At 39.8% G+C, this 11,673-nt stretch overlaps 1 protein-coding gene across 1 annotated transcript; it reads left to right on the top strand.

Annotated features, from left to right (window-relative positions):
- The first annotated feature begins 10,115 nt into the window (after positions 1-10,115).
- LOC148059809 (neuropeptides B/W receptor type 1-like) lies at positions 10,116-11,408 on the top strand. Its single transcript, XM_087781424.1, has one exon. The coding sequence runs from the start codon at positions 10,371-10,373 to the stop codon at positions 11,400-11,402; it is 1,032 nt and encodes a 343-aa protein (XP_087637550.1). The 5' UTR covers positions 10,116-10,370; the 3' UTR covers positions 11,403-11,408.
- Positions 11,409-11,673: the final 265 nt, after the last annotated feature.

Here is an 11,673-nt window from a genome sequence, read left to right as displayed (position 1 = left end):
GTTGTTGGAACTTTCTTCTTTCACTAAACAGTCCTAATCTTCAACTTTAACTACATTCTCTCTATAACTTACAATTTCTTTCACCCTTAACTTTATTTTCCCTGTGACTGACGGAGACAAAGGACAATGTGTAGATGTGTTCTTACAGAGTTTATCTGTGTATAAGAGTTTATAGTAATAACAAAACACAATAGTTATGATTTAAAGAGATAGCTGTCCGTGGTGCTGAATCAGCTGGTAGTTTAAACTTTACACTCCGATTAACAAGTTATAGTATTAAACATTTAGTTTCACTGGTATGCATTTGGCAACAAATTTGGGAGCAAAGCCTTTTCTGTTGCCGCCCCTACAATACGGAACTCACTCCCTCAACTTATGAGGAAGAAACCCACCGGTTTAAAATGTTAACTAAGGATTATCTTCTTTCTGCTGTAATCCTGTCTTCTTCCTTTGTTGTCAATCAGTTTGCGTGTCCCAAAAAGCGCTAAATAATTTGGATGTATTATTATTATTATTATTATTAGAAGCCCAATACTTTCTAGAGACTTATATATTTGAGTTTGTTTCCATTAAATAAAATACAAAAATAATCTTGGGCCAAAAAACTTTAAAAACTTTACTTTTACAGCAAGTGGTGGAATATCTATCATTATTCGACCAAAAGTTGGGTCGCTCCAACCTAGAATCATGAGGATATGAAGGGTTGTTTGAGGGCGAGAAGCAAGCCATGATTTTCCTTTTCTGGTACACCCAGCTACAGACGTCTGGTTGTGTAACCTAAATAAAGATAGCTCTTCATTTCCAGGAAATCATGTAACCTCTCAGAGGAAACACCATTTAGAGACAGTCCACTGTAAATGTCTTTAAAATATGACTGATGATTTGGTAGAGATGATGTTTGTCGGCATTGCTTATCAAACTTTGTGTGTTTAGAGAACTGTGACTTCTTCAATAAAAGACAAGTCATCCCGTTGACTCTGTGATCTCCTGTTCCTTTTGGCCAACCCTTCTTCAAAAACAACTAAAATAGATAAATCGTTCACCAGTGTGATTAAAAGAGGTCTCATGTTGACGCTCACTCTGTAAATCATAATTAACCTTCTGAGACTTATAAGATTTATACAATGTTCCTCGCCGGAGAGCTGGACTAGAGTGTTCAGCTGAATTAGTGAACCGTCATTAGCTTGGTCACCAGGCAACTGGATGAGATGAAGCTAATCGAGCTGACGGGAAGAAAGAAAATGAGGGGGAAAACCTGTCACAGAAAGCAGTCAATTTTAAGAGAAAGATGGGAAACAAGATGTTGTTAACAATAGTTCACGTTTTTTGTTAGAGATACATTCGAGTGAAATTTAAGTGAGAAATTGCATTAAATTATCTTATTTAAACAGGCGGGTACTTGGACACAGTTTAGCATTTTAATGTTGTGAGGCAGCAAAGTAAATTTAGTCAGACCTCAACATCAGGGTTTGATGAACGATAGTTAGAGATGTGAGAATGTTATATTCCCCCCTGATGGGGTCTTGAAACTGGTTCTGGTAAGTTTGCTGTCTTGGTTTTTCTATCATTATGAGTTAACAATTAATATATTAAATAAAAACTAATATAAGGTGAAGAATACACAAGTAACAGTTACAAAAACTTCTGAGGCAGTTACCTCTAACAGAAGTAAACTCTTTGAATGGTCTTCAGCTGTAACTACCTGAAACAGAGGGAGAGCAAGGGGAGGGAGAGGGAGAAAATTAGATTTCGAGAACAATAACGGCTCGCGGGGAATAATAGAAAATATGACATGTATAAACAGTAAACATTTTAATCTCAAACTTGTTTCATTTTCCATTCCCTCAAGGAACAGGTGACTTTACCACACTGATGCACTATATTTGCATTTAGTCACATCCTGTTTCTAATCTTGGTGTGTGTCGCCATTTGTCAGATCCTGTCTAGCTGGTAGCTAGGTTAGAACTCCAGATGCTGGAAAGAATGTCCTGTTCCTTCTGTCAATCCTCTGAAAGTTGTCTGTCCTTCCACCTGCCGGTGCGCAAGTGACGAATTTCGCTCCTTCTTCACATCCTCCTTATCTACAGTCGGGAATAAAGGGCCTCATGTCAACCACATTCACCCTTTTTCCGGTTGCGCACCACCAAAATTAATCTCTACCTTCACAGGCCCAGCCCATTTGAAAAATTTACAGAGGCTCTCGACAGCAGATGGGCCAGGACCCAGACCAAGTCTCCAACTACAAAGTGTACATCTTTGCGCCGTTTGTCACAATACTTGTCTGGCACGAGCCTTACCCACATGCCGGTTTACCTCATTTATAAAGTGTGTGTGTGCCTGCAACCTGTGATAAGAGAATGTGCCTGGCAAAGGAACTTTGTGCACAAGATGTTCAAGAGGAACTTTAAGATCTACCGCTACCCCTTCGTTGGAAACCACATGACATTCAAAGTTAAGTGAGCTTGGTGAAGCTTTTCAAACACTGTGTCCAAGTAGCGCACGTGGTCTTCCTTGGTCTTGGAAAAAATAATAATGTCATCGAAACAAACCATATTTTTCCTCTGAGCTCGGCTAATACGATCTTCATCAACCGGTGGAAGGTGGCGTTGCATGAGGCTTGACTTTGAACTGAAATAGGCCGAGGTGTGTCTGCATGGCTGGTTTGCCCCTTGCACTGATCATCTATCACCAACTGCAAATAGCCACCCTGGAGATCTAGCGAGCTGAAATATTGGGCTCCTTTAAGGTATTTCGGAAGGATTTCTCTCCTCTGGTTCGGAAGTGTGTACGGAAAAAACAGTACCTTTTGATCCGCAGACCTAAGAGCTTGTGATTGTAATCTCTGGTGTGTGGGGGTAGACTTTATGTTAGTCCAAGTGTGTGTGTTGAGTGGCATTTACATTTGTCACAGGGGAGTGGGGTATTTTTGATCTTGTTTTCTGCTGTATATGGAAGAGAGTTTACAATGAGCTCACATTTATTTGGAAAGAAAAAAACTAAAGAGAAGCCAATCACAGAGCTAACAAAAAATCCACAATTACAGGATTCTTGCTGCATCCACTGTGAAGGATAAGTCACCATCCAACCTTCAAGACCCCCCCTATATCTGAAGGCATTTCTGCAAGATATTGCTTTGAATAATAGCAAATGCATATAAAAGGTTTATGAGATGAATATCTTATGTTCCCTGAAAGTAATAGTTGGTCAATTATGTTACAAATACAAAATTATGGACAATTAAAAAGTATGGAAAGTGTCTCGACTAGAGCAGCTTTTATTGAGCCTGCATTCTAAATTAAAATGAGAGCGCTCTACACATGCTCATTTGAGCCTTGGACACGTGAACCAGGTTGAACAACATTGAAATACAGGTTGAACAATACTGAATACAAAGGTTATGTTAAATTTTAATGGGATTTTCAAGGAATGTCATATTGGGACAAGGATCAATTTGTTGGAGTTTCAAATGACTGTCTCTATAATTAACGAACCGTTTGAATTTGGAATTTGAGATGACTCGCTCTTATCTCCGCCTGCTATCTTGACAGTAAAAGCTTTGGATGCATAATGGATGATCTGATTTTTGGGCCACACTATATATGTGACAGTTGCAGAGAGAAGATCACTGTCACTGAACACTGTCATCAGTGAACAGAGAAGCAGAGGGAGTGTATGAATGCTCCTTCCAGATGCAACACTAATAGACTTAGGGCAGTGGTGTCCAAACTGGTCGTTTATTTTTCTTTTATCTATGTTCTTTATCTTTAGATTTGGATTGTGTCATCTTGCACTTTCTTTTTATTGAACTTTGTTCTTGTTCTTGTTTAATGAATCTATCTTTTGTATTGCTGTGTGCTGGAAAAACAATTTCCCAAAGGAGACCTCTAGAGGGATCAATAAAGTTTATCCATCTATCTCTATCTATCTATAAGCAGGCCGGGTTTGGACCTCTGACCTTGAGTTTGACTATATTTTACAAGATAGTGATTTGTAATGAATTCATGGGAGCTGAAATACAACCCCTGCAGTTATATGATACAATGGTTGGGCAGTACATTTTAAGATGTTTCACAGAGTGGTTGAATTATTTTTTAGAATTTAAACCATTGAAATTTGGATCAACTATGACTCAACCGTTGAGGGAAAACTGTTTTTTGGTAGCTAAAGGGGAAATTTTTCTACCAAGAAGTCAGGCCTTAACCAAGTACTGAATGAAAGCTTTAACTGTCAGGTAAAATGAATGACAGGCAGTCAGAGAAATCCTTTTTGCAGATCCCACCTGACAGCTTGGACGTGTACAGAAAACGATGAAGAATCCAGGTATTTTCACAAAGGTCTATGTGTTCTTTTTACATTCCACGTAACAGGTGTGACATTGAAAATTCTCCTCTTCAAAAGAAGACATTAAGGTAGCTTGCCCATTACTCTTCTTGTCAATGGTACTAAAAGTATGTGAAGTGGGGGATGGAAATAATCATGGAAGCTCATATCCAAGAGCAATTATGTTTAAGTGTAAAGCAGTTAAGTAATTGTATAACCTCATGTTATTCTGGAATTTAAGTAAGAAATCTGTGAATTATAGATGATCTTCAAATTGTTTTAAGTATAAAAGATAACCCCCTTCTGTTTAAAATGTAACCAGACGTTAGCTTCAAAAGCTGAGGCTCTTTCTCAGAGCACCAGGGTGAGTGCGGAGTGTGGGAAGAATGGCAATTGGGTATAATTTATACAAACATCCAATTATAAGGATGTTGGGCAATGTTTTATAGTACAGTACGTAACTGCAACAGAGGTGTGACGGAGATGTTAAGCAATATCAGAAAGAGTGAGAGGTCGACCGGCTTTAATGCTGCATTTATCATGTTCGAACTGTCAGAAATCCTGGGCCTAATCCATTCCTGATATTCCCTCAGAATATGTAGGTTTCAGTTTACAACACAATAAACACTTTCATGTGAACATTTAAATAAATGCATTTTACACTAATGAACTTCAGAAGAGACACTTTTTATTGACTTTTGGATTAGTTGTTTCTACATGATCAATTTTAGTCTTGTACCTTATGAGGACAGGAAAAGGTCTGCATGGGAAATGTGAGAAAGACTTTCCCCTAGTCTGCTCTCGATAGGTTGGGATGTACAAATATTTGAAGGAGCCCTACTAAATAAGATGGGTAACAGCTACAGAAAATGAAAAAAAAGATTTAAAAGGATTGTTTATTTAACTCAGTACAAACAGGGACAAATAATCAGAGGCCAAAGAAAATACACTCCATGGTAGCAACTTGGAATACAATACAAGCCTTTAGTCGTTAGGGTTACACCTCATATGTAATTATTTTTGCTTTTCATACATCATGAGTGAAACTGAGAACGATCTGTAGAGCTCTATAGAGTGAACTGTTGCAGTAATTCCGTCGATAAAGAACCTTGACATGTGTGACAGTGCTCACTATCAACAAATAATTAGAACCTTGAAATTTCGAGCAGAGCTGGGTTCGAGTAGGATTGTCAACAATGGAAAGATTAACAGAATCTCCTAAAACCTGACGATATAGTTTATGTTGTTTATGGAGGTGTATAACATTAAAATTAGCTTTAAATGAAAATAATTATCACTTAATTCTAATAATAATAATAATATTGTATTCTTAATATTTTACCAGCATCAGAGCGATAATGATCTTCTATGTTCCAGGTTCTATTAGTAGAGCTGACGGGAATGGACCAGGAAGAACAGAAAATAACACAAATACAAAAAAAAAAAAAAGTAAGATTGTGGAAGAAGAGGTAGGTATCAGCGTCGGGCACACAGCTTCCGTTTCATGTCGACATGGTAAAATGATCTCCAAACTCAACTACAATGACAGTTAAAACAAAATGGCCATCATCATAATGGGTTGAATCATACATTTGAACTGCTTGGATAATAAACATTACTAAAACCCATCTTGAAAACATTCTGTCCATTATTATACACAAAAGAATACAACCAATCCAAGAAAACAAAACCTATAAATACCTTTTAAATGTCCTCACAATTAATCATTGGTGGTGTGTAGGTAACCAGGAAAATAGATTTGACATTAAGACACAATATAGTCATTTTAAAATCTCTTTTAATGCATTATAATTATTGTGGAAGAATAATTATGCTTTCACGTTTCAATAGGTAGCGTAATATAACAAAACTAGGTCAAGCTTATAAGACACAAAATGACGAAAAATGATTTAAATTAAAAAGTACATGTATTTAATATAAATATTATTTTAATACTATAGGGAGTAGTTAGCACCTGACTGTTTTAAGCCTTTTTTTCTTTTTTTTTTACTTTTATGGACTAATAATGCCAAAAACAATATAGCTCTATAGGTCTCTTTTATAGATAGATGACGGTAGAAGACGGTAAATAGAAGAAAAATCATCTCTCATGCCAAGGACTATTGGTTTAAAATGACTTTATGAGTGCCAGACAGTTACTGTCATAGGGCTAAATGTGGACCCCAGGCCGTACTTTCTCCACTTCTAGCAGATTTTGTTGTGCCTTTTGATGTTATGGACTGCTACTGTAAAGAAATCCGACTTAACTGTTGGTTGCTTTTGATGTTTGCATCCAGGTCAGGATCAAACACAGTTCTGACCCAATTATGACACTTTTCCGTTTGACAAAGTTATCTTCAAGTGTAACTCTCTGCCCGGAGAAATTAATGTTGCCCACATGCATCGGCAAGCCTTACAAAAGGACTTTTTTGATCATTGTGCTGATAAGAGTATTTTTCAAAGCAGTGTTTGCTTTAATGTTTTCCACACTTGAGAGAATCGATTATTTAGAGGATCATGGAAGCAGATGGCGAGGGGAAAAAGAGAAGATGAACAAAAAAAGAACATGTTCAAAACCACTGGAACAAGAGAACCAAACCACAAGTCAATAATTTTCAAGCGCATCTGTTTGGAAATGTTTCAGTAATGTCCATCAATAAGTTTTGTGAAAGAAATGCTCAAACAGCCTTGATAACTTCTCTGCACATAGCATGAACCATTCAATGGGTGACTTTTGGCATGGTTGCTTCAAAGACACCTTGTTTTGAATGTCTTTTCCACAGAAAATTATATAAAACTCTTTGAAAGTCACATGCTAACAGGCAGAGTGGAGGCCATGTAGTTGTATATAAAAACACCATCATACAGATACATACAGTCAATTTATGTTGAAATATTTAAGTGCATCATTGGAGTCCACGGTCATCAATGGGTCCAGGTAGATATGGATCACAAAGAAGGTTGTAGATTATATCTACTATTTTATATTCATCTGTGTTAGGTAAGAAGGGATTTTTTTTAAAACATTATCCTAACTTAGAAACAGAAGAACAAAACCACGGTTTCCACCTGACATGCTCCTCATGTAGCTCCAGTTCCTCTTTGCACGGTATACATTTTTTATTCTATATTTTTTATCCGATTTTTGATGATGTAAATATATTTCAAAGGTGCTTATATTTCATGTGCCGATCATTCCTGGCCACAGAAAATATCCTTGCTGTAGGGGGCGAGGTTTGAGTACACCTGCCATTCAGGTACTGCCTGGCCCCGAAGACCTTCTCCAAGTGCTAGGAGACAGCCCTGGAGCCAATAAGGTTGACAATTTTGTAATCCTTACGTCCTTCAGGAGGAGTGGCTGGTCTTCCCAACTATAACGTCACAGATCTAGTGCGGTCTTGCAGACCAGTCTCAGACCTGTTTGCATCCAGGTTGAACACAAAGTACCTCCTGTGGTTTCCATGGAAGGCCATGGAACTGACACCATCTTCATGTCCAGTCTCTCTAGATCCTGCTTTTTTATGCAGGAGTTACTGGTAATGGGTCATGCTGCTTCTTCACTGGCTGATTTTTCTTCAGCCATGACAGTAGGATGACAGATTTGCTCGTTTAAGACCAGGTGTCACCCTTTGGTAAAGCACTTTCTTCTGAGTGCTCGTTGGATTAGACTACCCACTCTTCAGGTGTGACCTTCAAAAGGTTCTGTATTTTTTTTGATTGTTAAAGTGCTTTTTAACTCTGGTCTAGAAAGGAGCTTTACAAATAACTATTACTTGCTTACTTACTTACTTATTTACTTCAGGGCTTAGCTGGAGGTCCCTTCAAACCAATGGACAAATTGGCTTTAGAGTTATTTTGACTGAAGACTGCCTTCCTTTTGTCAATACTATTAGCAATAACGGTCAGTGACCCTTGTGCCCTTTATGTGGACCCCCCTGCCTCTCCTTGGCATAGATTCTGTAAGATTAAACCCTAATTCTTCCTTCTGTCCGAATGCTATCAGGTCAAGAATACATTTGTTTAAGGGCTTTTTAACCGCCGCCTCCTCAAGATGAGGTAAACGTAAATTCAATTAGCTCTTTGTCTTTAATGGGGCAAAGAATGCTGGAGTTGGAGTATCCTCTCAGCCTTTTTGCTCATTGGATTTGTAGTGCCATTCTCAAATCTTATGAGGCAGTGGGTCACCCTGCCCCTGTTGGTCTGAGAGCCCATTCAACCAGGGGCTTAGTGTCTTTGGCACTAGTGTCTCGACTCACAAAAAAAAGAAAAAAATCAAGGGACCTTATCAAAACTTTTTTTCATTACTATTTATGCTGAGGTGTCTATTTAAATACTGGGCAAGATGAAATACAATGCATTATTCTTTAAGTTATTCAATGATTTCCTGTCGCAGAAATGTCTAGCAGCTAGCACTGATAAGGTCCTGATAAGGTGTCTGCTCGGCTGCTAAAGACCTGCGCTACTGAACTAGCTGAGCCACTCCAGCATGTCTTCAACCTCAGTCCACAGCTGGGGAAAGTGTCAACCCTGTGGAAGACTTCCTGTGTCGTTCCAGACTCGAAAAAGATCCGGAAAGGTGAGCTGAATTATTACAGACCGGTTACACTGACTTCACAGCTGATGAAGACACTGGATCGGCTGGTCCTCGAACATCTCAGGCCACAAGTCTAGCACACACAAGACCCCCCGCAGTTTGCCTACCGGCCAGCGGTGTGGAAGATGCCATCCTTCACCTCCTGCATCAGACTTACTCCCACCTGGATAAAGGAAGTGGCTCAGTGAGGATCCTGTTCCTGGACTTTTCTAGTGCCTTTAACACCATCCAGTCTACTCTGCTGCAGGACAAACTGACACGGATGCATGTGGACCCTGGTCTGGTCTCCTGGATCTCGAACCATCTCCCTGATCGACCACAGTATGTCAGGCTGAAGGACATCTCGTCTGAGACTGTGGTGGGCAGGAGGGCCTCAGGAGACAGTACTGGCCCCTCTCCTCTTCACCATATATACTTCCTGACTTTGTGGACTGGAATGGACTGTAGTGAGAGGAACCACTTGCAGCTGAACACCTCAAAGACCAAGGAGGAATATCTATCTATCTATGGTATTAGTGGCATCATTTGGTTATTAAACAAATATAACATTTTAAGTAAAAAATAAATAAATACTAAATAAAACTAAAATAAAATTAAAAATATGAATGAATGAACGAAAATGTGTAACATCGATTATATATAGACAGCTTAGACAACTGGACCAGAAAATGGTTTTGTGGAATGACCCATATTCATTAGAATATAGTATTTAAATAACATATACTGGTGTACAGGCAAATCGTCATTTTTATGTGTGTAATAATTTGTTTGGGTAAAAGTATGGTGAATTAATATTTGATACTGCGGAATTGCCTTCTTCCTCACTAACTAAAAATGACATTGAAACAAGAATTTGGAAGAGCTCATGTAAATACGCATTTTGCAAGAGCTCATTAATATGCAACGAGCTGCAACAACGCGTCGTGGATGTAGATTTATTGGAGGCTTGGGTGACGTCAGCGATGAAGGGAGGGAGTGGAGAAGAGGCTCTGGACGCAGAGAGACATCATTGTACAGATGAAGATCGCGAGGGAAGAGGAATGGCTGAGACAGCAGACGGGTAAATCAATATTGTTTTGTTTTTTTAATATTATAAAGTAGCACGTACACTGATGATAGGTCCTTCGTTTATTAGTCAGGCATCGAGTGTGTAATATTCTCTCGTTTCTCTCTTGTTTAGATCTCCGCTGAAGCGCGTAAAAGTCTGGCAGCGTCTCCAATGCGCACGGGAAATATCCGCGTAAAGCCAGAAACTGACTCATTTGATCCCTTTTTTTTCAACTGATCAAACCTGTGAGGAGGATGAGCGGGATTTGACCACAGTATTTCCCCCGTGGATATAATTTAAGGAATGTATAATTGGAAATAGCACGGTGGAAGTTAGTTAAATTGTAAAAACTTTTAGTTAGTTTCATTCATATGTATACAAATTCGAATTGTTTGTCTTAAAGTGTACATGAGCCTCGACAAAATCATGGAGAACGTGTCCTTCACTGTCGGTGCTCTGCCTCCCTGCAATGACTCAGTGGAGTATTACGCTCTGGATCAAGGTAATCGTACTGACTTGAACTGCACTCCACCAAAGTACCGCTTCTACGCTGACCTCTACGTCCTCATCCCCATCATCTACTCCGTGATCTGCGCGGTGGGACTGACGGGCAACACGGCCGTCATCTACGTCATCCTCAAAGCCTCCAAGATGAAAACGGTCACCAACATGTTCATCCTGAACTTGGCCATCGCCGATGACCTGTTCACTTTGGTGTTGCCCATCAACATCGCCGAACACTTGCTTCACTACTGGCCGTTCGGTGAGGTACTGTGCAAGGTGATCCTGAGCATTGACCACTACAACATCTTCTCGAGCATCTACTTCCTGACGGTGATGAGCATTGACCGTTACCTGGTGGTCCTGGCAACCGTAAGCTCCAAACGGATGCCATACCGCACCTACAGAGCAGCCAAGATCATCTCGCTGTGCGTCTGGCTTCTGGTCTTTCTGATTGTGATGCCTTTCACCGTGTTCGCCAGCGTCTATGTGGACCCCAACGACGGGAAGAAAAGGTGTGTGCTCAGCTTCCCTGTGCCAGAGAGTTTATGGTTCAAAGCTAGTCGCATTTACACACTCATCTTGGGCTTCGCTATCCCAGTCTCCACCATATGCATCCTATACACCATGATGCTCTATAAACTCAGAAACATGCGACTCAACAGTAACGCCAAAGCTCTGGACAAGGCGAAGAAGAAGGTCACCATCATGGTTTTTATCGTCCTGGCCGTGTGCCTGTTCTGCTGGACCCCGTTTCACCTCAGCACCATCGTTGCCCTGACCACCGACCTCACCACAACACCTCTGCTCATCGGGATCTCCTACTTCATCACGAGCCTGAGCTACGCCAACTCCTGCCTTAACCCTTTCCTCTACGCCTTTTTGGACGACAGCTTCCAGAAAGCATACAAGAGGATACTGGAATGCAGATCATCATGAATGAAAGTAGGAAAAACATGGACAGACTAACCAAAAATGAGGTGAAACTGAAGAACTGTAGCATATGTTGGCACACAGTTATTTTTAAAGTGTTTGTAGGTGATGGGATGATCACTCAGATATCACTTCTGCTCTGTGTCAACTCTGTCAAAGACATCACAAGATAGTGTCAATCTAGTTATTGGTAAACAGGTTAAAGCTTTTTAATCAGAGCGACCTGCGTCAGAGAAATGTGCATGATACAACCAGACTGTCAACCCTTCATTTGAAT

The sequence above is a fragment of the Callionymus lyra genome, chromosome 19, assembly GCF_982586985.1.
Source record: "Callionymus lyra chromosome 19, fCalLyr1.hap1.1, whole genome shotgun sequence".
Taxonomy (NCBI): domain Eukaryota; kingdom Metazoa; phylum Chordata; class Actinopteri; order Syngnathiformes; family Callionymidae; genus Callionymus; species Callionymus lyra.
The sequence above is the reverse complement of the archived record's forward strand: the minus strand, read 5'-3'. Positions and strand labels throughout refer to the sequence as shown.

What these genes read in the sequence shown, in the direction of transcription:
- LOC148059809 (XM_087781424.1), top strand. Translation starts at nt 10,371, where the DNA reads ATGAGCCTCGACAAAATCATGGAGAACGTGTCCTTCACTGTCGGTGCT.